At 42.2% G+C, this 27,205-nt stretch overlaps 2 protein-coding genes and 2 long non-coding RNA genes across 4 annotated transcripts in view; 2 read left to right on the top strand and 2 right to left on the bottom strand.

Moving 5' to 3' along the window:
- Positions 1 to 27,205, bottom strand: part of side-VI (sidestep VI) — an 87,352-nt gene that overhangs the window by 48,191 nt on the left and 11,956 nt on the right. The window contains exon 2 of the mRNA XM_017176725.3: positions 12,310 to 13,048. Coding sequence (XP_017032214.1) covers positions 12,310 to 12,400 — 91 coding nt within the window. The 5' untranslated portion in view covers positions 12,401 to 13,048. The remainder of the gene's footprint in view (positions 1 to 12,309; positions 13,049 to 27,205) is intronic.
- On the top strand, positions 4,359 to 4,994 carry LOC138928959 (uncharacterized). Its single transcript, XR_011445369.1, has 2 exons — positions 4,359 to 4,580; positions 4,637 to 4,994. It is a non-coding gene; the product is annotated as an uncharacterized lncRNA (long non-coding RNA).
- LOC138928862 (uncharacterized) lies at positions 9,059 to 14,283 on the top strand. Its single transcript, XR_011445262.1, has 3 exons — positions 9,059 to 9,205; positions 13,573 to 13,770; positions 13,839 to 14,283. It is a non-coding gene; the product is annotated as an uncharacterized lncRNA (long non-coding RNA).
- Positions 23,243 to 25,291, bottom strand: LOC108072151 (uncharacterized). Its single transcript, XM_017163198.3, has 2 exons — positions 23,499 to 25,291; positions 23,243 to 23,443 (listed from the first exon to the last, which is right to left on the bottom strand). The coding sequence occupies exons 1-2, from the start codon at positions 24,909 to 24,911 to the stop codon at positions 23,435 to 23,437; spliced, it is 1,422 nt and encodes a 473-aa protein (XP_017018687.3). The 5' UTR covers positions 24,912 to 25,291; the 3' UTR covers positions 23,243 to 23,434.

The raw sequence follows: 27,205 nt of genomic DNA, 5'->3' as shown, positions 1-27,205 counted from the left end.
GCTTGAATGAATTTTCGCTTACTGTATTTATACGCGGCTTTTATGCGCTGATATTGTATGTGTTTTAAGGGGAAAGGACGAAGTGGGATTTCGGTTGGGAAAAGCCGAGTGAGTGGGCGAAAGCTGAGCTTGATGAAAATCTGAAAATGGCCGGCAAAGCGAACATTTTTCAATGGCATTTTCTTTTTTCCCCCTGAGTAAATTTTTTCAACGCTTTTTTTTTTATTTTTTTGTTTTGTTTGCTCGGGTAAAATTTTTCTGTAGGTGACCCTGAGCTGGGTGGAGGGTTGCGGCTGCGGTTTTGTTTTTGTTTTTTAGTGGTTCTGGTCGGTCTTGCTCGTTGGCCGGGCATAGAAAAGGCACACACATGCGAGTTATGCAGCTGCTCTCGGTGCGGCTTTTAATTTGCTTAATTTTGCGCTTAGCCACAGCAGCTGGCAAAGGCTACTTTGAAAGCGAAAGGATAGCGCCGAGTGGACTGCCGAGGGGACGGAAAATCCATTCGCTACCATTCTCAGCTTGTGGCTAATGTGGCAACAGATGTTTGGGAATTCAAGGGTTTTTATTTTTGTATACATGTTGAGTGATGTGTGCGCCATGGGTGAGGACTTTGATTAATTATTGTAGAAGGTGTTAGAACGTAGCTACTTTTCGGGGGCAATGGAGGTACATTTTGGGTTAATATTGATTGTACACTTTTAGTAAAAATTCTTGAAGTAAAGTTTAATTAGCCTTAAATTTGGGCCACATTCATTTGATGTGAGTGGATATTTTAGAGCAGCCTTTCTGCCCAGCTCCGTCCTCCGGGTCGACCCATAACCATAGCCATATTTCGATATAATCGCCAAGGCACACTTACTGGCGCGCATATATACATATATACATACATATATGAGCCCGATCCCTGCAAGATTAGTGAGCTGCCGGGCGCGCCTCAAAATTGATTTCATGAATATTTCAAAAGGTTTCACGCACACGCGAGGACTGGGAAGTGCTGGCGGGAATGTTTTGGGGTTAGTGTAGATGTTGAGTCTGTGGTGTCTGTGTATCAATTAACCTGTCCCTCCAACACTTTGTTGTGGTTGCCGGGAAAAACGAAGCACGGAAATCGGACACCAAAACTGAACAAAGCAAAATTGTATCAAAAGCAATAAGCATATTACTGGCCTGCCGGCTAAAAGGAATTTCAATCAGGCCACCATTTTAATTGACCGCCAATTTCAACAGTGGCCGAAATGTTTACTCCGCTTTTTTTATGTGGAAATTCAACGAAAAATTGGTTTAGTTATTGACTTTATCACGTATTGTGGTCGGCCCAAGCCCTGAAGGAGCCAAGTGGGAGGCGTGGCGAAGGGCCAAACCAAATGTAGCTGACCTTGCAAAGGGCTCTTCAGACAGCCAGAGCTATTCGCATGTCGAAAGTTGCCGGCGCAGCAAAGTCAAGTCTATATATGCAAAAACCCAGGAGCCGAGGCAGGAGAAAGGACAGGTTCATCGCACCAAAAGGACAAGTCCAGACAGCTCCAGGCCATATCCGTATCCATGTGAGTGAGTCGCCCCGTGTGGCTGTGTGCGTGGGTCCTGTGTTTGACTTTGGGCTTGCAGCCAAAACTGTTATCAGCCATTTTAATAATGGCCAGCTTAAAGTGTAGGACAAGAAAAATGTTTGCCAACAAAGGACCCGGCAAGGAAACGAAAGAAAAGCCCCCGAAGAAGTTGTGAGAAAATCATTAAAAATTCCCTGGGCAGAGACATAGAGTTAGGCCAGAGGCCAATATACCTGGCCCTAGACTCTCATCGCATGCTGAGTATTTAGCCGAGGTCAAATTGATATGTCTGCCAGGACGAAAACGGGCCAGACAGGCCAGGACACAGGAGAGAGATGTATGGCCGGCACAATTGTCAGAGAATGGGAAGCAGACATGGATGGCATTAGTCTATAAGAAATATATCATCGCGAAAAAAAAACAAAATACTTAAAAAACTTAAAATATCAGTCTAGACTTTTTAAAGTTAATATTAAAACGAATATAAGGCCTGTTAAGTTTCAATATAAATTACTTTTCAAGTCATATTTCCCTAAATTGTTTTTAGTGCATGGCTTACGACCAAGATGTACAAAGCAGCTAAGGGAATATAAGCTATTCCTGTCCTGAATTGCACTCTGCCTCTCTGCTGGCTGATGACGACTAAATGTCACTCAAGTGTAATTTACAAGCACTAGAAAAAGTACTATCCAGACAGGAGCGGATTGTGTGCATGCGGGGGCTGGGACAAAATCCTGGTAATCGTAATAAAGTGTGGCAAAGGTTAAGACCTTGTAAGTTTACTGCTTGCATTTGTCGAGGGCCACAAGTGGCTTTTATTGTGCGGGAAAGGAAATTAATTTGGTTCCAGCAATTAAGCGGAAGGAGAACTTTAAGTTTAAGGGTCAGCAAAACTACTAACAATAGTTAAGGGATTATTTATGGCCATTTTCCTTGAGTTTTTCGAAATAGAATAGAAATAATAGAACCAAGCTTGCTACGTCACCAAATACCACAACAATAACAAAGCCGGGGAAAAGTAAACTTGGGGGAACAAAACACATAACAAAAAATGTAATACACCGAAATAAGTGTGCTGGAAAATTTATTTCATCAATTTAGCAGTAAATTGTTTAGAGCATACTTTTTCTGAGCGACAATAACAACGAGACCATAAAGAGCTTAACCAACACAACTGCAGAGGCAGGCACACGCACAAAAGCCTTCGACAAAGCCAAAATAAATCGATAAATCTTAAAAATCGTTTTGTTTAGGCCAGGTCGAAACCGGGCGAAAGTAAACACAAGAGGCGCTCAGCAGTGGGACTTTAAAGCATCAAATATTACGCATTCGCAGCGTGTGCGGCTGTCAGGGCTTCGGGAAGAGCGAGAGAAAGAGAGAGAGAGAGAGAGACGGGGCGAGACTCAGAGTGAGAGGGAGATGGCCTATAAACGAAGATAGAGCGAGTTCAAGCCGGCTTACCCCGCAGAGCTTTTGCCAGATAAACGGACCATGGACGACTGCAGCAGCCACAAGAGTTGCACGAGTCCTGCCGACTACATGTGTAAATTACGATGCAGCGGGTGAGGGGTCTGCTCCCGAGGGAGACAGCGATAGTGTCGAGCGAGAGGGGGAGAGAGAGAGTGCCCTGGAAAAGTGGCTAAGAGTGTACGTAAAAATGCATGATATATGGTAAATGTTTTGTGGCATTTTTGGCTTAGTTCTGCAGCGCCAAGCGGCGACCGGCAAGCGCCATGAAGCCTTGGCCATATCTCTGGCAGTATCTGTTACTCGTAGCAAGCATAATGCATACAAATTGTGGCATTTTCCATGGCAGCTCAACTGCTTCATACGAAAGCTGCTGCTGCGGTCCCTGGCACTTTCTACACTTCCGAGGGCATTGAACATGACATTTAACGATTGCCCATTGATAAGGGCGGGACTTTGGTCTGAAACAAAGTGCACTCCAGCATTTGATGGAGGGAAGTTGGGTGTTTCCTTGAGGAGTCAGGTGAGGAAAAATCCTTGGTATGAGAAACGAAACATTTTGAAGCTACGTCTTAGAATTATACTAGAGGATTTTTAAATCCAAGAACTTTTCACTTTAGTTTCTGATATATTTAAACACAGAAGGTTGTTTTCACATTTATTTACTAAACAGAAAGTTCTAGAAATAATTTATCTCGGAACTTCCATTATTTTCTGGTGATTTGGAGACTTACTTTCTGTAAAAAACCTTGGCATCTTATTATTCGAATTGTGTTTTAATCCATTTAAGTATTAAACAATCTTTGTTTTATTAACCAAAGAACATGTCGAAAGCTATATAATACGCCACCGCTGTTATTTGGGAGTCTCGTGAGACCCTGAATAATAATAATAAAATAATATTCTTCATTAATATTCCGAAATACTTCACCGGCACCTCATAAAGTTGCATGTAAATAAAGACAGCCTAGGGGAAACCGCAAGCGAACTTTTTTCGTGGGGCTGGCGAGCTTAGTAATAGAAACCTAAACACTAAAATTGAATTATCTGCCCTGACCGGAGCACAATTTAAAAATTACTCGCTCGGAAAATTCAATCAGCCAGCGGACTAAGGAGGAAGGACACCTTTCCGGCGCGCCCTGGACTCTTCCTCGTCCTTTTGCAGTTTTCCTGCTTCATGCGAAAGTAAATAAATAAAAACCCGAAAACAATTTCAGAAGGTAGCCAAAGGAGGAGCGAACGTAAGTAGGGGAAGCCTGAGCATCTTTAAAAGGCCGGCACGAAAATGCCTAAGATGCTTAGTATTTTTGGTTTCTTCTTTCAATTTTTGGTTTTTTTCCGTCCGCTCAGGCATGAAAAAAATTTACACAATTTAATGTGTTTTTTTTCGGCTGCTTACAAAGGCTTCAAGGAATTCCGGGGCTTACTCGTTGTGTGTTGACTCTGGCTTTAAGCTGCTCAACTGAAGCGCGAAACGACAATTTGCGCTTGTTGTTTGTTCCTCGCCACCACTTGCGCCCCCCGTCCTGGCCCCTTTCTCTGGTTTTTCTTTACGCATTAGCAGCGGTAAGCAGGCCGAGGAAAATCACTTGGCCGCCTAACTAAATAAACGACTTTCGCAGGCCCCCTTTTGCCGCCGTGGGCGTAGGTTCTCCTTAAAGCATAGACAAGCGCACCTGGCCGAGGCTTGCATGTTTACAGTTTGTTAGTTTATTTTGCACTTACTTCACCGCCACGCCCACGTCTGGGCCACGCACCTGAAGTGGCGAAGGTGCTTGCCATTCAAATCGTGAACATCTAATGATGACCCGGCCGGCAAGCGAGTCAAGGTTAATTTCTGCTCGCTAAGATCTGGAGAGGTTCAGCAACGACTAAGGGTCGTTTCATTTCTGTAATCATAGGAGCGAGTCCTTGGCGAGGGCAGCTACCCAGGAAGCACTTGAGAATCCACAGCGAAAATAATAATTGTTTTCAAAAATATTGAAAACCAATCAAACCATTTTCATTTTGTTTGGTAACTCGTAAGTAAGAGTTGCTTTTTAGTTTCTAGAATTTATAATATTTATAAAAGGAAAATGCAAACCCTAGTTTTTCTCAGTGACCCTTAATAAGAGCAAACATTTCGCGTATGAGAATCTCATAGAGTTGCGTAAGCATCCTTAATCCTGCTTATTTCCAGCACGGGAAGCCAGCAACCTGGAGCTCTCATTATTTATACCCTGACATGGGATCTCAATAAGGAATCAGTTCCTGTTTGCCGCGCTTTGAGTCTAAATTTCAATTGGATTATTTATGGAAGCAACCGCAGTTCGGGACATTCAAGGGTATTCCGGCCTTCAGGCTCTCGGTTCTCCTTGGAAAGTGAGCTACACATTTTCACGTGTGCGGCACAAACGAACACAAATTCATTACAGCGGCAACATCGAATAATGGCTTTGTCTGTAAGTAGCTTGTGATTGAATTGAGCCGCCGGTCCTTGCCCCGCAGGACTGAAATCTTTTACCTTTCGCTCACCTGGCAATTGTTGGCTGGCTGAGGGTGTGGCTGTGTGTGTGACAAGCCAAATGAAAAATGAAATCAAAGCATTTAAAGCGCGACATGCGCTGACAATGTAAACGACACCGACGCTGCGACGTCTCTGCCTCTGACAGGATTCCACTCGCAGCCCTTCTGCGCCGTCCCTGGCTTCCTTTTCCTCCCCCCGTGGATTAGCACACCAGATCCTTCGGTTATTTATGTGTGTGTGCCCCATAAAAAACGAGCATAGATCCCCCCACACACACACACTCAAGCTCGCCCGCACCCACACGGGAGCAAAGAGCTATGAAATGTACACACACGCGCACCCACACCGGGAATCCTTTTCAATTATTTCTGTGTGCAGCTTGCCGGGTTTGGGGTTTGGTTTTAGGTTTTCGCCAGATTTAGGTGTGTTTGCTTAGCTCAAGCGAACTCGAAACTTTTCAAATCCCGTAATTTCTGTATTCCCAAAGTAGAAGCCACTTACCTCTACAAAATGTTTAAAAATGATCAGATTGTTGCATTTAGCTATTTATATATTAAACTACGTTTAAATTATAGTTTGTAAAATCGAAATTAAGCTTTTAAATAATCAAATAATTAATATTTCTTTATTGAACATCGAAGAGTAGTGTGTACTTTGCGGAATATTTAATATTCTTCCTTATTTTTGTGAAAATTATTTGCTGTAATTACTTGCGGATATATTACAGCACCCACACTGATTGATTTGCCATTAGCAAAGGCCATTCATCATTGGCTCACTTACGAGGACATACTTTCATACACCATATATTCCCCTCCACGATTTCCCCTTGACAATTGTCACACATTCTGTGCAATTATCATTGTTGACAATAGGGGGATCCCGTCACTCCGGCTCCACTCATTACATGGCAAGTGTTCGTGGCCTGTTAGCGCCTAAAAGCAATTCGTTGTAACTATTTTCTATGGGACTATGGGCCCCATTAACGTCTTTTTGCGTAAACAATTTTAATTCCTTGCCTCCAACTGCTGCAAGTTTTGCATTCGCGTTCGCATTCGATAAGCGGCGACAGGCCGACCTGAGGCACACGAACTGGGGGCGAATTATGGTAAAACATACAGGAGGCGTGGTCTAGGAGGCGGTGGCGTATGAAACGAGGACTTGGCATGCAAGCCGAGCCATGTCAGTGCATAAGGGATCAGGGAACGGAGACAGAAAGCCACGGGTAACACCCGAGCCTTGCATGTCGTTTGTCTGTCTCCACACTTGAAGATAAAATCGTGCAAGTCTCGAGCAGAAATTAATTAACACATATGCTTTTAACTTTGAAGTGAGTCTAGGCTGTGAATCACAAAATATTGAATATGTCTTCAGTATTTATCAAATGTGTAATTAATAGAAATAAGTTTGGTTTTTTACTCTAACTTGAAAGGTACTAATTGCACTAAGTTAATCCTTAATTTCTCTTTTGGAGGCATTCTAAACTTACACATTTTAATCTTGATTAAACTTTTTATTACTATTATAAACTTAAGTTTTACTTATGATTTTTTAAAGGACGTAACTTTGGTGTCTTCTTGGTTCAAACCCCACCAATTCACTTTTCCCAGTCCAAGCCAGTTCAGCCTATTTACTCTACCAACTATATTTTTCTCAGTGCCCGACTGACTCCGCCCGTGGCTCCTGTCTGTGTGCGAGTGTCTCTGGCACAATGCAAGTGACAGTTTATGGCATGCAGGTATGGCATGCATTTTATTTGCTTTCGATTAGACCCAACTAACTGTCTCGTCTGCTGCAGTTTGTTTGCCATTTGTTTATGGCGACTAATTTCGTGTTAAGAAATTTGCAAACAATCCTACCAGGCCCAGAGCTGCTCCTGCTCCTGCTCCTGCTTCCCGGACCCATTTGTCATGGTTGAATGGGCGTTTTCAAAGGAGCACACCGCCGAGCAGTCGCAGTCGCAATGCCAGTCTAGACAAGGGTCCGTACACTCTCACATGAGGCAGCCTGTCAGTGGCAGCTGCTCGTCCGTACGTCTGTCTGTCTGCCAGGCTGGCCTGAACTTGAATTTTAAATGCCCGAACCGCAAATAACGTGTGTGGGCCTTGTTGTCTGTGGTCATTAAATGTCAGCGGCAGACGGAAAAATCAAACGCGAGCCACCGCATATTACGCATTAATAAGCCCGGACCGATGTTTGACTAAATGACGCCAATAACTGTCAAATTTGACATTTTCGCATCTAATTTTACTTTGGGGCAGTTGTAAACAAATCGATTTAAAAGGAATTTATCTAAATACCTCAAGGAAGAATAAAATCCCTTGGTCCTAGTCGTTAATTGGTTTCTTCTATGCCGAATAAATCATTTTTATAAAGCGGCGAGTTGAAAAACGCTAAATCAACAGATTTCCAGACCTCCACTTGATGATATTGTCACGTACGGCGTTATACGCTGCGTATGCGCAACAAATCGGGGCCAAAGCCAAATAAACATAATTTTCTCCTTTTTTCGCCACTGTGGCTGCCGCTGCTACTGCTTTTGCTGTCCCATCAACAATCAAGCTAAAAGCCACGTTCAGGTGGAGTTGGCCCGTGTTGTGTGTGGCATGCGGGTGTGTGTGTCGCATATGTAACAATGTTTGCCTGGCCAGATTAAAAATTATGCTTTGTTTGCCCAACTGTCAGCAGAAAAAGCACGAGCAACACCGTCGACATGGAAAACCCCCAAAAAGGAGCCGAATAAAAAAAAAAAAAAAACTGGTGTAAAAAACTTTTCTGGCCTACACACAGTGACAGTGACAACAAACCAAACAAAAGTTGGCCAACAACAGAAACAAAACAAAAAAAAAGGAAGAAAATCACAAAATAAAAGCGGAGAGCCGGAGAGTACCGTTCGTTGTTCTTACCTTGCCCCGAAAATGTGTGTCAGCTGATACATAAGAGCCGCCCCACCACCACCCACGCATCATAATCATTTTTTTCGGCCATACTGTTGTTGGTGGCAATCAGCATTTTTCTTTATTTCTGGCCCGTTTTGCAAGCTGAAGTTTATTTTGTAAACATGCCACTAAAAGTTTTCCACTTTGCTCTAAAATACTCAAACCGAATGCCAACACCAGCGACAACGTGTCCCTAAAACCTCAGCCCCCGTGCCCCGTGCCGCCCTGCCCCAGCCGTTTCTTTGTGCTTGCCGTTTTTTAGTTAATTTAAAAAGTTTTTTTTTTGCGACCTCCTGCTTGCAGAGAAATTTCAGTCGTTCGTTCCTTGCTTTTGATTTGCAGCAGTCAGAAAAATTGGTAAGCGATTCGTCGAAACGTTGCGCAGCACTACACACAAACACGGAGAGGTATTTTTGTAGTGGCAGTTGTAGTTGCGGCTGGTCGAGTCCTGGGAAAACTGACATTTGTGCTCCTTCTCTCCTCCCTTCTTCGGTATTTTCTTTCCCTTATTTTTGTATACTTTTTCTTCTTTTTTTTTGCCAAGAAATTGCTTTTAGAGTTTTTTTCTGGGTTTGCTTTGCTTTTGACTGCTGCCGCTCAAAAATGTTTCTTTTATTTATGTGCTGTCACCGAAATTGAATTAGAAATCGCTTGTGCTGGCAGCCAAGCCAGAGGTCGGAATGGATCTTAGCTCTGCGAAGTTGTGATGAAAGGGGACTCGCACAACGTGTCCAAGTATCTACAAAGTAAGTGACAGGTTCTTCAAAGTCTTTAGTTTAAAATTTAAGGCTAGTAGTCCCGCAACACTATCACAATTACATTTGTGGTTCCTCTTTCGAGGAGGCTTTAAAATAATAAATATACAATAACTTACTATTTAAATCCTAGGCTTAAGATAAGTAGTCTTTATTTTAGTGAGCTTAAAGGTCTCTTTAAAAGCGTATTCTTAATACTTCAATACCATAGCTCGCCAATAACTGTTGACTGATTCGTGCAGTAGCAAAATAAGTGTTTCTCTCTAAGAGCAACCGATTCAATTTTGTTCGCATTCTGCCGACGATCAGATTTTCGGTTCTCGGTCATTTACAGACCGTTTGCTCTTGACTGACGATTTAAAAAGTCTTTTGGTCATGTATGTTTTTATATAAAGTTCAATGTGAATTGAGCGAGTGAGCAGTGCTACAATTTATTTAAAAAATAGATCCTACCACTGTCATCCGAAAAGAGAACTAATTATTAAAAAGACCGTTTGAGTTGACTTTTTCAATCAATCGGTCTTTTAATAAGTCTCTTTGTGCGAAAATAACAAAGTCTTTTGCTCAAAAAGAGAGAACGGGGATACATGTTTTTTCAGTTGTTCTCGCGGAACGGTTAAAAGTTATTTGCGAGCTATGATCAATACACTTATGTAAAGATGGACATTATAGATACATTTTCACGGAAGTCCTATCCAAATATCTGGAGTTTAATTTTCAAAAATTTCCAATTTCATTTCGGAATCAAAGCAGGCCCCTTAATGGCGGCATTTAACCTCTTCCATGAATTTCAATGGCCACGTTATCTGGACCGAGATGGACCGCTTTGCTTACCAAAATATTCGCCATTGTCTGCAGTTTGATGGCGCAGAGCAAGGATCCATTCCACTGCACTTTGCCCGAGTGCTGCACGTTTGGCGGCATTTAATTAGATTTCATTCGAGCGCCGACATCGTTGTCGTTTCGATGTCCTGTCCCAGTGGCCCTGCCCCGTGCCCGAATCCTTGTCGCAGGACGCCAACGCCCGCTGACAACTGCGTTCTGTCCCAGGTCCCTCTCTCGCTGCCACTTTGCATATAGAGCTCCATCTCGCCAAGTGTTTGTCAGCGCAAATTTTTTGCGCTTTTTGCGTGAAAAATGATGGGAAATAATTTGCCAACGACGCTGTCCTTGGTCCTTTCGCCAGCGCGGAGGACCAAGAGTAAGTGGGTCGTGAACGTGCGTTTGACGTGGCCATTTGGCGCACCTCACCAGAGATAGAAATGTAGAGAGGGAGGAGCTGGAGCTGGAGGGATGCTGGTGGTTTGTTTTCCCCGCTGCCCTGTGTATTTGGGTGAAATTTATTTTACTAATTATTATGTAAGCGGCGGCGCTTTGAAGCTTCCAGCGCAAGTGTTGCTTAATGAAATTAAAGCGCTTTTAAAGTGCGCGACGCCACGCCCACAGCGCCCTCGCCCGCTTCGTAATTTATGTGCCAGCTGTGTCTAACACGTTTTAAAACCTAGCATAACGCAAATGATCGATAATTTATACCCATAAAATAAAGTTAACCTTGCTGGAGGAAACTGCTCTGCCCGCCCCGCAGTGCAATATGATAATGTTCCGGTTTTAACTCAATTTCGGATGCCAGCGCCGGGCGATATTCCCCTGGCCCGGGGTGGACAGCAAAATATATATTTTTACACACATATCCAGTGAAATAACAACATGCACAATACATATTTATTTACCTCACTATATATAGTGGTATGTCTCTTTTTTTATAGCTCTCCGGGGATAATCAGCGGGAGGGGGAGAGACGAGCAGCAGCATCGGTGGCAAAGCTAATGTAAAGTCCAACACAGACACATAAAAATGAGAATTTATGCATTTTTTCGAGGCTGAGACCGGTGGGGCAGAACAGTCAGCCAAAGTAGCCACCGCAGGGAGCAGGGCGAACAACAGGCTGCCAGGGGGCGGCGGACAGGATCCGGGAACCTGGAGCACCGGCAGAGGTGACACAGGTGACGCTTTTGTGGATTTGTGGCCAACATTGGCGTTTATTACTGGCGGGGCACCGGGGCACCGGAGGGGAAGGAAGTGCGCACATGTCGCTATGGAAAAACGCTATGGCAACAAAGTGTCCATAATGAAGTTGTAAAAATTGCATAATTTTATTTCGTTCTTTTTGGTATTAATTTAAACATTTTTACCTCTCGCTGGGCAAAAGTTTTGTTCGTTTATGCAAACGACACATTGTGCACAAAAAATTAAAAAATAAAATGTAAAAATTGGTTGACCACACTTTTAAATGTTTGGTCAGAAAAAATATGTACTGAACTCCAAACAATGGATTTAAATGTTCAATTAAGGACCGCGTTCAGGGCAACGAATAAATGGCCAAAGGAAGACTTAATACAACCAGGTACACTTCACATTCAACAAAAATTGCAAAAAACGAAAAAGATCTGACACATCCGATTATTTACATTTAAATTTAAGATTTTAAAAACGCTTTTCTTCTGCCTAATTACCGAAATAAATCTTATCTCCCTGCAGACCTTTTTTCTTGACTTGACAACATAAACGAGTCTTTGAAACAAAAGTCACAAATGGCTAATTAAAAATGTATAACTTTTGATGCATAATTTAATTGTATTTGTTCTGCGCGTCAGACAAAAGTTAACGAAAAGAAAAAGTGACATATTTTAAAGTCCCCGGAAAAGTGGAAAAACATTTTGGGTAAACAATGCGGCAATGAAAGATTGCAAGTGCAAATGAAACGGACACAGATACGCCAATTGGAAGAGTAAATAATGGAAACAAAAATTGTAAAGCAGAAAAATAATAATTTTGTCTTTTAAATTAATAATTTGTAATTTACAAGAGTTGATTGTGGATAAATACTCATTCTATGCATAAGATAAAACATTTTATGGAGTCCAAATTTGCACTATTTTAACTTGTTTTTGTAAGAAGAGAAAGAAAAATACCCTATCTTTATACTTAAGCCAACTATTGAATCGTTTCCACGGCTACCCAAAGCTCCATGATATCTTTTTTTTAGAATATATAGAATATTCTACAGACAAAAAGTAAAATAGCATTAAACTCACCCGGCTTAAAGCCATCGGCATGCTCGTGCGAATTAGCATTGGATATGGCTCCCATGATCAGGCAGACGATTAATGAGATGGTCCTGGACATGGTTATGGCTCTGCTCCCGATCTGATTGGCTGTGATAGCGGCTTAGTTAGTATTCTAGGCGTGGCTGGGATGCGGCTCACTGCGCGAGCATTGAGTATGCTAATAAATTGGGCTCGCTCTGCTCGAACATCGCTTCAAATATTTAAGCTCGTTGCTCTAATTCGCTTTCTCGGTGATTTGTTGGCGGCGTTTTATCGTTTCGTTGCGCTTGCTCTCCACTCGTGTTTTTGTTTTTCACTTAATTAAAAACTTTTGGGCTGCACATAAATTCATTTTAATATTTACAAACATTTTTTGCCCGGCTCCTTGGCTGCCTCCGCTGGTGTTTGTACAAAACGCATAACCGTTAAGATGAATTTTTAATAGAATTTGACGAGGCTCAACTTTGGTCACCTATATATATGTACATATATATATGTATGGAAACATATATATATATATATGTATATATATTTGTATATGCAAGTGTGTATTTGCTGTATGTGCGCGCTTGTTTATAAATATTTAAAATAAAACGCGCACGTGTTGCTCATTTCGCGCTCTGTTTCTTGCCCGCCCCGCACTAAAAATGTAATTTCAAATCCTTTTTCCTCGCATCCTGAGGCTTAGCCGTTGCCATGGCCGTGTCCTTTCCTCTCCGAGTGATAACTGCAATTAAACAGAAAGAGACGGATCAAATTAGAGATTTAGCTCGTGATGTCAGCGGTCGTTTCATGTGGTTAGTTGGGTTTTAATTAAAATTCTCGCATATTTGCCCACTAAGCCACTTCGTTCTGGGCTTCTCATTTGGGGGATTTCATGGCACTGCTCTGCCATAAATAAATGCTCATTAATTCGAAGGCCATTACATAATGTAGGGACACACACACGCAGGACCAGGGAACAACTTAATGCCAATCAATAATGATGGATTAGCTGGGGACGCTCACAGGAGAACTTCCATCTATCTGTTCGGCGGTGGGTTAAGCAAACAAATAGTCCAAGTTTAGCTCAGATGGAAATTAATTGGGAAAAACAAAGAACACTGGGGAAAAGGTTTTTTGACCATGAGTAAACTTATACCAACATAAATTCCTTTTTATTATAAAATATTTATACAGTGATAGTTTATTAATAGTTAATACTCCTCCCAATATCTTAGATATTTTCTTTATCTTTATAATTTTTTGCAGTGCATTAACACGGAGATTTGGAGGAAATTCAAATACCGTGACCCAAAGCAACATCCTCCTTTCATGACATTCCCAATCGCCTTGTCAATGGCCTAATGTGTGTGGCCGCAGACTTAAGCAGACAGAGAACTCCAGGACACCCTTAGCCACCCCTCTTGCCCCCCCTTCAGTCCACCATCCACCCCTTGCTAACTAACGGTAATTGACAAAAGAGTCATGAAAACTTTGACTCGAAAGTTGTTGCCACGTTTTTGTTTAACACGCAGCCAAACAAGCTGACAAACTTGTATGACAGCCAGTCAAGCGAAGTTCTCCAGCGCCTGGGAAAAACCTGGCAATTGCGAGGAGGCGAAGGGACGCAACAGGATGTGGGTGCAGGTGCGATGGGTCAGAGGCGCAGAGCCACCTGAGCAGCAGCAGGTAATGCCAGCAGTCACACCCACGCACAGCTCAGCCCAGGGACAAGTTGTGTTACTTGAGCAAGTTTGCATTGGGTAATTAAGAGCTGTGCAAGTGTTTATTGAGAGATTGTCGGCGGCGAGTGTCTCTACTTATGTGCGAGAGGCTGTGGGGGTCCTGTCGGGGCGGAAAAGTTTAGTTTTTCAAGCCAAGCGGACCACGAAGGAAAACTAGGGAAAAACTTTTTCTTATAAAAACGATTAGCGAGCAAGGGATACCATCTTCACTTGTATATATATTTTTTAAAGATATCTTTAGGGAGGAAGATTATTATTATAAAAGCCTCATTGTAACTATATTTTTACATATATGTCTTGGTGTTACATTTCATTTAAAAAAGAGTAGTTTTTGTTTAAAGGAATTAATCGTATCTTCACAATGATAATATCGTTTTACAAATTCCTTTAATCCTCCATTTTCTATTCAATTTTCCCAACTGTTTACATAAACCCCTGATATATAGATCTAGGCAGTAATAATTTCTGCACTGGTTTTTCCCCCATTGGCTCGACAAATTCCAAGTCACTTGGCTAGTCACTGAACCCATTTGCCGGTGCCCATGGAAAGAGTCAACAAATGGCACATTAGACACTGCAGCCGATGGCAGCGGCTGAAAAAACAGCAGGGCGGCAAACAAAAACCATTGACAAAAACCCAGTCAATTATGCCAACAATATGCACACATTTCAAAAGCGATGCCAGACCGACCAGGAGCCAGGAGCACGGGCAACAACAACGGCAAGGACAACACGGATATTCCATAAAGCTCTCTGGCAATGTTAAACAATAACAAAAAGTGTGGGCCAAAGCGAGTGAACAAAATCTAGCCAGGACCACCCAAACCAAGCGAAATGAATAGGCGATGGTGAGTAAGGAAATCGGGGAGAATGGAATATAAAGTCAGTGTGAAGTTGGTTGAATGTTTTTCGTCCTGGAGCGATAGTTTCATTTTATTTTTCACCTGCTCTTTCTCTGTGGTACACTGTTTAGAAGTGTTTCAGAATATAGTGTTAATATATACATTTGATAAAAAAAAAATATAAAATTATTCTATATAGAAAACAGATAAGACAGGAAAAGACTAATGCAAAAACTGATTTAGCCTATACACTAGGGTATTTATAACTTCGGCCAGGTTACATTACAATCTTTGTTGTTGTCCTTTTTTTTAGTTCCAAGTTACCTGGCATTGCCTTCGGGCGCTTAGCGTATAAATTGAGCGCAGCAATTTCATTTAAATGTGCACAATAAACTTAGTTCATGACCCTCGAGCAGTTCGCCAGCTTTGCCTGTTCTGTTGTGTGTCGTTTATGTCTGCACATCGTCTAAATGGTAAATCACATTAAATTTGCGAGCAACATGCATAATGCAGGCCAGGCAAAAAGCAGCCAGGACGAATGACAGCCACGGCAGGAACCGGAAGTGCAGCACACTCACACACACACTGTGTGTGCCTTTTTCTGTGGGGCAATTGAAATGAAATGAATTGCGGTTAAGACGGAGTCGGCGAACAAAGCAAAGTCAGCAAAGGAAATCAGGAAAAGAAAAACAGGAAGAATCGCCCGCGCCATGAAAATTGCGCTAGAAAAACTGTCGCCAAGCGAAATCGATAAACATGAGGGAAACTTAAGCGATCGGGTAGAGTGAGTGGCATCGGGCATAAAGGTAATTTAGTCGCTTGACATGCTTTTCCAACTGCCAAACGTTTTTCATTTCACTTCACTTCGCCTTCCGCCGCTTTCCCAGCACTTCTTGTTACAGCATTGCATTTGATTTGCAATTCCTCCACTCCCCGTTCTCGATCTCGACGGATAGATAGATGGTGAGTGTGTGTCTATCTATATCCATCTGCTTTTGTCAGGGGATTTGGCATTATTTGACAGCGGGGAAAAGCAAATTGATTGGCTGAATGAGAATTAATTTAAGGCAGATGGCTGACGGGAGAGATGCGAAGGAACTCCACCGGCCACTCCAATTAAATCCCGCCTTCAGCTGGACATAAAAATTTAAGCAATATTTTAAAAGCCTGTCTCCCGTTCGCTGCATATTTTATGCCTTATATTTACAGCAACTGGGGTATTTCGGGATGAGTAGGGGCTCAATTCGGGGGCGGCGAGGAGGAGGGTTTGAGTGGTCGAGCTCCACTTTTGCACCTGCAACTGCAACAATTTCTTCTGGCCCTCGTTGTTTCTGTTTTTTTTTCGGTATTTTTTCGTATATATATTTTATTTTTTTTTTTTTACTTTTTGCTGGCTCAATTTCCGGCAAACTGCCGACACGGCTTATCCCTCCTCTCCACTCACTTTGCTTGCCCCGCGGGCCTGGACCATGCCCACTTTCATTTCAACTACACGCTCAAGTGAACTTCGCTAAATAATACAACAAATTGTGCAGTAGGGCCAACTCCAAGCACCCTCAACGCAAAAAAATTTAAAACATTTTCGCAAAACTGTACGGTATATAGTATATATATTTTGCAACTTGCATTTTTAATATTGAGCTAGGTGAGGGGGGTGCGTTGGGATGGTGGCGACCTAAATATTTGCTATGCTGTTAAATTAAAAGAGAACGAATAAAACCAGAGTCAGCAGGGGCAGTGCGAGAAATAAAAGGCACAACTAAATCAACAAACGCCTCCGGGCCAAAGGCAGACATTATGAAAATGGCGACAAACGACCGGAAGTAGCCACCATCACAGAAACCACCCCCGCCCCCCAGTCAACACACACACACACGCACGCAGGGCAACAACTACATTTGCACACATAACACACAGAGAGCACATGGGATATGGGATATGGCATAGCCCGTAGCTAACCTGGCGCTGACTTCCTGCGATTTAAATATGGCCAAGCCGCAGCACCAAAGCCAAAAGCCAAACAGACGACAACGCATGCAAACAGAGGGAGTGGGGGTGGGGGTGGAGCGGCGAGGTGTACGAGGGGGGAGGAAAGGGCAGCGAAGGAAGCAGCCAGCTATATAATGAGGCTGAAACCAGGCTCGCATTCGCCCGCTGCTCATTTCCAGGTCGACATAATTTGTCCATAATTTGTCTGCGTCTTGCGAAAGAGGGAGGGGTGGGTGGTCTGGCGGGAAGGGTGTGGATGTGGATGTGGATGTGGGAGCCCCAGTCTAAGGGTTTATCTATGCCCCACTGGGAAGCTATTTATGTCCTCTTCTGGGGCGCCATTCACCCTCGGAAAATCCTATTTTAGCTATGGGGGGAAATTATGAAACGGAGTCAATTTTTAATAGAGAAATCGAGCGGGAACGAAATATTATACACTGTGCGGAGATGAAGCTATATAATACTGCTTTCTATACTCTTTAAATTAAAAGTTAAAAGTTAACATAGATTTTTTTCTTCAGAAGAAATGATCATAAGGTCAGTCTAGCTTTAAAGTCAAATCTTCAGATAGTTTATCCCCCTATTTTGGTTCAGTGTACCAACAGGGGTTAGAGGCCACCATTAGGAGTGTGATAAGCGACATGCACACCTGAAAATGACCTACTTAACCAGCTCCCTCCACCTAAGGCCGTGGCTAACCATTAATCTAAACCACTTTGGACACGGCACAAACAATTGCCGTGTTGCCTCGGTGTTAACAACTTTTTCACGGCTCTCACTGGCCACGGGACTAATTAAACGGGACGGAGTCTAATCATGTTGATTGTGTGTCCACTGATTGATTGATTGATCGATTGCATGTCCGGCACATGAAATGCGAAACTCTCTTAACACTTGAGGGAAACTGGAGTGGAGTGGATTCCAAATCAAGGAAAGATGGTGGTTTCTTAAATTTGTAGTTAATATCTAGAATTTTAGCTAGATTTATGTGCAAGACAAACATCACTAATTATAATTATATATTAAATTATAGTAGAGAAATATATACATATATGTTTTTTGCAAAAAATACAATTCAAGACTGGTAAGAAACATTGTTGCAACCTTTAAGACATCAAAACATGCCCTTAAAGATAGCACCCCGGCAATGCCAGCGCTCACATGGCGAAAAATATTTTTATTTTTAATATATTCATGATGCTTCGCTGCCTGTTGACAAGAAGAGGAACAACAGTGGCAGCAGCAGCAACAATAATAATAAAATGCGGCAGTAAGAGCAACAGCTGCACTGACAATAACTCTTGGCGTTGCACATGCACATGCACCGCCCACACACTCACACCTATGCAAACAGCCCCCCCTGATGTTGCCCACATAAGTATGCTGCATTTTGTGTAGCCGCCTTATAGCAGAGTGGCTTTATAGGTGTGCGTGTGTGTGTGTCTATGCAACAACAGCTGCAGTCGCCGCCAGCCATTTCCCAGCCCACTGCCAGCCCTGCCAGCGCGTTTGTAATTGAAAATGTTTTGTTTTAATTAACTGAAGCGAATTTTTACAGCTGACATGTGTGTGTGTGTGTCTGAGGGTGTTTGTGTGACTTCTAGGCCTTCGGCGGAAAAGGTCCTTTAAAGCAGAACCTTCACTTATTGTTATTATGATGCGCTTTATTGTCACGCGAGGCGGGAATGCGATACTTTCGAAATACTTTTGATATTTCGTAGCGGCGTCAAATTTATGTTTACAGCTCAAGTGGGATGTGCAATGAAAAGCTCGCCTCGAAACAATGCCAAACGGAAACGGAAACGGGATGTCTGCGAGTGTGAGAGTGTGCGCGGCACTCAAAATGTTTGGGTTATATGAAGACATAAAAGTGTTTTATAATAAAGCAAAGCGTGAAATAATTCACAGAGCTATGTGGTCCCGGCCAAGTAAAAGACCGAGACGCAGCAGCAGCAGCCACAAAAGCTGACAATTTTTATAGTCCCGCCAGCACATACCCACACACACACATCCCACGCGCTATAGCCGCCCTGGTAATGATGTTAAATAAAATATTGTTTATGTGGCAACATAATAAATGGCCAACTGCCGCCAACCGACTCGTAAAGCACACACCTAGACATTTCCCGCTCCGCATTCGCAGACGCATTCGCATTCACATTCGCATTCACATTCTCGTTCCCATTCACATCGACATTATTATGGCCGAGAGCAACTCATAATGGTTTATATATCTCAGCGTCAATAGGAGGCCCCCGAACATCCTTGTCTCTGCATTGTGGGTGTGTGTGAGTCGGCACACTTGACAATTACAATAATGACAGATGTGGCCGACGTGCTGGGCCAAACTTTGGCCCACTTCAAGTGTAAATAAATGTTTAGACGAATGTTTGTGTTGGCCAAAGAGCGACAAAGAGGTTATGGCTGGCGTTATAGCCATCAAGGTGTGGGTATAGGAATTATATAAGTTATGGCCTGCGGCTGTGGTGTTCTTACTTTATAGTTCCATCTTTTAAATGCAAAAGGAGATTAAAAAAAGTTACATTATTATTATAATTGATCTTAGAGTTATAAAAGTCATATAAAAATTCACCCCATTATTAATAATTCCCATTAACTTTATTTAAGAAATACATTTATACGTAATTTAAGCCATTATCTGTCATGTTTAAAGAAGTAAGAACCATTTTTCATAATTTATCATCGATATTTTCATGAAAAAACGATTTTATAATTGACGAGTTTATTATAATGAGAAATGCGAAATACAAATGAAAATAAATGCACAGAAATAATGAGTTCATTTTACCATTAAAAAAGTCCTTTAAGTTGTTAAATTATTAATTTATTTTCGTATAAATACATTGTAAGTATTTGTAGGAAGGCACGTTCTTGTCTTTTCGGTGGTCACAAACGAAGTGTTCTTTATTCATTCTTCCATTCTATGCTTAGCCTATTACATGTATGTATTGGTGTGTCAGTTGACGATCGTGCGAAAGGGACATACAGAGTAGTGTTCCTAAGCACGATCTTCATGTGAGAGCGAGATGTATCTATTGTGCTTATAACTATCGTATAATCCAGCCGTGTATGTACAATAGGTGTGTAAGTGTATAGGGTAGTGTGACTGTTTGCTACATCGGTTAGTGTGGCTGCTTGCTACAATCGGTTAGTGTGGCTGCTTGCTACAATCGGCCATCCTGACCGGAGAGCTCCTGATCTCTTAACGTTAACTTTGACTTTTGCTTATCCACGGGCGCATATTTGCTACAGCCCAAACTCCTTTATAAGGAAGTCTGGACTGTTGGAAACCTTCAACATCCTCCACGACGTATCTATCATTCCGCAAAACTTTCGTTATTCTATACGGACCTTTGAACTTAGGAATTAGTTTTTTAGAAACGCCTACATGCGAGTCGAAATTCTTTATCATCACCAAATCTTCTTTTTCATATTTACAGGGGTCTTTTCTTTTCGAGTCTGTTCGTAATTTATTGTATTCTTGCAACTTCTCGATGTTTTCACTAGCTTTATCTCTAATTTTATTCAGATTTATATCTTCGCTATTTTTATTTATTTCTTCTAACCTTTCTTTCAAACTATCTATAACTCTGCCTTTTTGAGATACTCCGAACAAAACTTTACTTGGGTGCTGATTAATTGATCTTTGCATTGTATTGTTTAAAGCGTATTCAACTGTTTCTAAAACTGTGTCCCAGTACAATCCTTTGTCTGGTTCCGTCAACTTAGCGATCATGGGACCTATGCTTCTATTCACCCTTTCTACTTGACCGTTAGCCTGTGGGGATCCGGTAGCTATCTTAATGTGCTTTACTTCGCATTCCTCCAAGAAGTCCTGAAATTCTTTAGAGGTAAAACACGTACCGCGGTCTGAAATGATACATTTCGGCCTACTGTAAGCCCTAAAGTAGTCTTTCAACGCTACTATTGCTTCCCTAGATTTCGTTGTTTTTGCCGGATAGAGTCTTACGAACTTTGTGAACGCGTCTATTATCACTAATACGTGTTTGTTCGATCTACTTTTATCAACAGGACCATAATGATCTATATGTACGACATCAAATGGAATGTTAACTTTAGGAATATTATGAAGGAATCCCTCTTCCTTCCCAGACTTCTCAGAGTATGCAATGCATTTTAGACAGTTGCTAATGTGTAACTTGCATTTATCTCTAACTTTAGGAAACCAGTAGCTTTTTGAAATAACTTCTACCATTTTGTCTATGCCAACGTGTCCTAACTGATCATGATAATTAAACAAAACATGGCTTTCCATTTCGCTTGGTACGTAAAACAAAAGTGCTCCTTTATCTTTCTTTCGATAAACTATTCCGTTCCGCATTTCGTAATCTTTGAGTTCTGTCCGTTGAAGCTGCTCAGCTATAGGTTTGATTTTTTCGTCTCTGCTTTGGCAAATAATTAAATTTTCCTCAAATGAGTTAGAATCTATTGTCAGTATGTGTGTGTTTCTACTAAGTGCATCCACGTGCTGCATGCGCTTACCGGCTCTATGTTCTAGAACATAATCGTAATCTTGCAGAAAAAGCGCCCATCTGGCTATCCTTGGACTTAGTTCTTTCTTGTTTAATGCTAGGGTAAAAGCGCTACAATCTGTGACTATTTTGAACTCTATTCCTTGAAGGTAGATCCTAAAACGTTGCAAGGAGTAAATCACCGCAAGGGTTTCTAATTCGAAACTATGATATTTCGCTTCAATATCGGTCGTTCGTTTGGAAAAGTAAATTACTGGATGAAACTTATTATCTTTCTTTTTCTGCATAAGAATTGAACCAAACCCTAAAGCACTAGCGTCACAGTGTAATTCCGTTGGATCTGTCGGACTGTACAATGCCAAAATTGGGGCTTCTAGAAGATTTGTTTTTAATGTTTCAAAACATTCTAACTCTGTCGCACCGAAATCAAATTTTCTATCTTTTCGTATAAGATCGTATAACGGTTTTGCTTTCGTCGAAAAATCTTTAACGAATCTTCTAAAATAAGAACACAATCCAAGAAAGCTCTGAACTTCATGCGTTTTGGTTGGCACAGGAAAATCTTTAACTGCTTGCATACCCTTTGAATCTGGTTTAATGCCACCTCCTGATATAATATATCCTAAATACTTTACTTCACTTTGAAGGAATTCACATTTGTCTATTCTTAGCTCTAGCTTGTTATCTACTAATCGCTTAAACACCTCTGTTAATATTTCTAAATGACTCTTACTATCTTTTGTTGCTATCAAAATATCGTCCATGTAAATGAGAACTTTGTCCTCTCTAACCAAATCAGCAAAAATTCTATTTACAAATCTTTGAAAGACTGCGGGGGCGTTTCTTAGCCCAAACGGCATTCTAAGCCATTCGTATTGTCCCATTGGCGTAGTGAACGCGGTGTATTTGACCGAATCCTCATGCATGTGCACATGAAAGAATCCGTTTCTAAGATCTAGCTTCGTAAAAAGGACTTTTTCAGAAAGTTTATCAATTAGATCGTCTATGAGGGGGGTGGGGTAGTTGTCTTTTAGCATATTTTTGTTAAGTGTGCGATAATCAACGCACATTCTTAACTCTCCTGACTTTTTCTTAACTAGAACAATTGGTGACGCATATTCAGACTCGCTTGCACGTATAATACCATCTTTTATATAATCGTCTAATAACTCTTGAACTTGGCTTTTCTCCGCAAACGATAGACGTCTCGGAGGGTAGTTGAACGGTTTAGTTTTTTCAAAATTAAGTTTCATTTCCCATTTTATTGATGGGAGTACTGGACGTTTCGCTTTTACATAAAATTGTTCAAAAATAGTTATCATTCTGCTTCTTAAATTCACACCGCAATTCTCATTTATGTTCAGCTGGCTGCATTCAGTTGCCTCGGGATATTCTATTAATAACATTTCTGATTCAAAACTGTTATCATATTGACTATTCATTTTGCTTCCCTTTTCACGACTTTGTTCATCATACTGTGACTTTACTGTATTTTGTATCGACTTGACATTGTTCGTATCCTTAAATTTGTTATCATTACATTTTGACCTATCGTCTTCGCCACTTTTTTTATTTGAACAATCATTTTCTAAATTTCTGTAATTTGGACAATAATTTTTCGCATATCTATCATTTGAACAATCATTTTCAGCATAACTATCATTTGAACTATCATTTTTAGCATAACTATCATTTGAACTATCATTTTTAGCATAACTATCATTTGAACTATCATTTTTAGCATAACTATCATTTGAACTATCATTTTCTCTCACAATCTTAAAGTTACAAATGCTCATGAAATCTCGTCCCAAAACTGTTCCATATGCCATCGATTTGTTCGCCACAATTAGTAACTCAAAATTAAGCATTTCTTTATTGATAATAACAAAACATGATATTTTTCCGATTATATCTAAGGGGCTACCGTTTAAGCCAACGTAATTTGTGAGAATCTTTTCATTTGACTTGATATTTTGCTTTTCTAGTATGTTTTCCACGTATGACATCTTGATGAAACTAATTGGACTCCCAGAATCGATTAGGCATTCTAAAAACAAAAATTGATCAGGTTCTGAACCAAAATAAATCTTAAACGGTCTTACATATTCATTGCTGGGCACGAACTTCTTCTCAGTGCAGTGGTGCACCTGGTGATCCATACTGCCACATGCGTAGCAGGCTCCGTGCTCACGCTTGGGTTTGCGGCAGTCAGCAGCGAAGTGTCCAATGGAGTTGCAGTTGAAGCACCTTTTTGGAGGGGCCGAAGTAGGTCCATCCCCGGCCGAAACTTTAGCTCGTCCTGACGAAAACAGTGGTGGCTTACGTAAAGCAACCTTCGCAAACGCCTGCAACAGCTGTGCAGACGAGTTAAAGCAATGCATGTGTGCTTGCTGTCGCAGAAGAGTGTCGGGAATCCCCTCTATGATGCTGTCGATTAGCTCTTCGTCGTCCATTTGGATGTGTGTGGCTAGAAGGGTTTTTTCCTTGAAGTATGTGGAAAAATCTTCAGACGGATTCCACTTGCGCCCTTGAAATTTGCGTCGAGACATTATCTTGCTCTCCTTGCTATTGAAAGCCTCATCAATCTGTCGTAGTAGTTCATGAATCGGCAAGGTCAGCAAACTTTCAGACGAGTGCAACCAAACTTGAGCGCGGTCCTTTAGTTTCGACATTACTAACATGCGGATCACGTCATCGCTCAGCTTGTACATTTTCGTGATAGCATTAAGTTGTGCGATCCAGGTGCTGACAGGCAGTTTGTTGTTAGCGGCGCCGTCGTATGTTGGGAGCATTTCTCTGGCCATGGCCAGCAAAGAATTGTTGTTTACTGGTGTCCCCTCCGATCTGGCGTCTCCGCCAGCGACGTTTCGATCTGGTGTGGATACATTGTTCTGATTCGGTGTGGCAGCACCGTTCTGATTCGGTGTGGCAGCACCGTTCTGATTCGGTGTGGCAGCACAGTTCTGGTTCGGTGTGGCAGCACTGTTCTGGTTCGGTGTGGCAGCACTGTTATGACGCTGAGCAAATTCCATTCTCAGAATCTCGTTTTCCAATTGGACTAACTCGAGTTGACGCTTTAGGGCATCCAATTGCGTCGAAACCTCGTTTGCCGGCTCCCGACTGCCCCGGCTGTTGAACTTCGAAGGCCCGGCGTCATCGCGAACATGCACGCTTCCCTCAGCCACTGGGGAAGCCGCTCCAGCCTCGTGTTCGATCATGTCGCTCACGGTTATAACGCCGTTGCCTGGCGCCGCCGCTCCAGCCTCGTGTTCGATCATGTTGCTCACGGTTTCAACGCCGCTGTCTGGCGCCGCCGATCCGGCGTCCTCGTGCTCCAAACCGCTACTACCAGCGTCGTTTTCCTCCATCGCCGGGCAAACTCCTCGCGCTTCGGGGGGCACTCCATTGAGCCTCGCCGCAAGCGTTGCCTTGTTTCCACTTTTCGGCATGTTGAGCCTTCCCAGCCAATTGCGTAGTTCCGCCACCGTGTAGTCGTCTGCACCGATGGTTTCCATTTTCCGTTGTTGTTTGTAACACCACTGTTTATTTTTAATGTTTTATTCACTTTGTAGGTTGAGCGTCTGAGAAAAATTTATTCTCAGTTATCCCACTTCTGAATTGTAGGAAGGCACGTTCTTGTCTTTTCGGTGGTCACAAACGAAGTGTTCTTTATTCATTCTTCCATTCTATGCTTAGCCTATTACATGTATGTATTGGTGTGTCAGTTGACGATCGTGCGAAAGGGACATACAGAGTAGTGTTCCTAAGCACGATCTTCATGTGAGAGCGAGATGTATCTATTGTGCTTATAACTATCGTATAATCCAGCCGTGTATGTACAATAGGTGTGTAAGTGTATAGGGTAGTGTGACTGTTTGCTACATCGGTTAGTGTGGCTGCTTGCTACAATCGGTTAGTGTGGCTGCTTGCTACATATTTGGGCTCAAGGGAATATTTTCGTAAACTAGCTTTATTTAAATTGCCATTGGAAATCTAATGGCTTATTACCTATTAAAAGTTGTAAAACGCTTTTTACCTGCACTATTTGCATTTCTGCTTATTACAACTTTCATTTATTATCCTTTATCCTTTATTATTCAGCTGGTTTTGCCTTCGCTTAGCCCAGTTCTTTGCTGCTTTGCCACCGAGCAGTGACCCAGTTCAGACCTGGGATCCTGTGCCAACCTCGCACCATGCTGTCATGTTGAGTGTCAGACCCCGGACACGGACACCGACATGGGCAAGGTCTTGGGGCAACTCTCCAGCCGCCAAATCTTTCGGCCTTACCCCTGAAAGAGCATTGGAGAAGCCCTAACCCCCAACCCCCTGGCAGCCAGCACATTGTGTCCGTGTTTCGTGTTTTTTATTTTTAGGCGGAGGAGAGCGGGCCACAAAAATGTCCTAATTTATTATTTTGCGCATTTAAATATTTTAAGTGTCCCGCAGGACCTGAACTCGCCTTTCGTTCCCTCTTTTCTCTTTTACAGAACCCCATTCCCTTGATAAACTCGCAAGGACACTAAAAATTAGTCGCCTGGTAGCACTCGCCCATGTGTGTATGTATGTATATGCCCGTCTCGCTCGCCGTGTGCACAGCTATCTCTTTCACGAGGCAGCAGCCACGTTACAAGTTAATATAATTTTAATGAAAATTAACATGAAGCCTGGCACTTTTTGCCACGCTTTAATTTCCCCAAAGACGGGCCCCCGGCCCACACATGTGAGTGGTGGCCTGTCTCAGTCCCAGCTCCCGGCTCCCTCCCGAGCCGTGGCTTTATTGCACACGCTTCTCACTATTAAGCGCATAGTTTACCAGCTGCCTTCATTTTTATTCCCCTCTTACATAAGCTTTTTGCCTAATTTGTTGCTGTCGAGTGCGTTCTCGTGTTGGGATTTACGCAACTAATTTCACGTAGGCAAAATTAAAAGGATGCTGCCTGCTGCCAGTGTTTGGTGGGCGTGGCGACGGTCCTGGCAGTCCTGGCAGCCACCTGCCTTTGATTTATAATACCCGGCGAACTCAGCTCAGACGCAGGCTCGTGCTCCGCTGTTTACCTTTGGGCTGACACACACACGCACACCCGGGTGCAGGAGCCTTTGTAACACGGTCCTGTTGCAACGGATCAAATTTTCCTTGCCACACACCCACCCACACAACGAGCCATCCAGAGACTTTGATAAAATTAATGCCGCCAGGGACACTGCGAACGGTGCACTGCCGCCATCAAATTTCAATATGTCCCTGCACTTTGACGGTTGTCCTGGGGGACAGGAGCACAATCTAACTGGCTTTTAACTCAACCGGAAACAGTGATGCATACAATTTTTGTTATCTTAAAAATACATTGAATAAATATTCGTGGGCGGGTACCTTTTAAATCTGTCTGGCTTTCGTTATTATTATTCTAAAAATAATTATAAGAATACGAAACAAGGGCTTCCTTCAAACCTTTTGGTTAATTTCCTAGGTTTTTATCTATTTCAAGTCTAGTAAATCAAAATCTACCCACAAAATTAACCATTAAAGACCCATGCCAAAACAATAAATTAATATTTAAGTTCGTCACTCAGTTGCTCACACTTTCCATGGTCATTAGTCCTGTTCAGCCAGAAGATAATCAGCCGCAAAAGTCCCAGAATGATTTTGGTTTCGACCAAGTTTGTTGTGTTTTTTTTTTCTACTGGAAGGGAAATATTCTCATTTATCAGAAACGGAGACAGAGGCAGCTAGCTGCCAGTCGATGCCCTCGAGAATCTGATTTTTCAGGGGGAGGTTTTGGGGGATTTCGGTAGCCAACACGAAACGACC

This window comes from Drosophila kikkawai, chromosome 3R (assembly GCF_030179895.1).
Source record: "Drosophila kikkawai strain 14028-0561.14 chromosome 3R, DkikHiC1v2, whole genome shotgun sequence".
In the NCBI taxonomy this organism is placed as follows: Eukaryota; Metazoa; Arthropoda; class Insecta; order Diptera; family Drosophilidae; genus Drosophila; species Drosophila kikkawai.
Note: the sequence above shows the minus strand (reverse complement) of the source record. Positions and strands in the feature narration are given on the sequence as shown.

Coding starts and splice junctions, on each gene's coding strand:
- LOC108072151 (XM_017163198.3), bottom strand. CDS start 24,911: ATGGAAACCATCGGTGCAGACGACTACACGGTGGCGGAACTACGCAAT.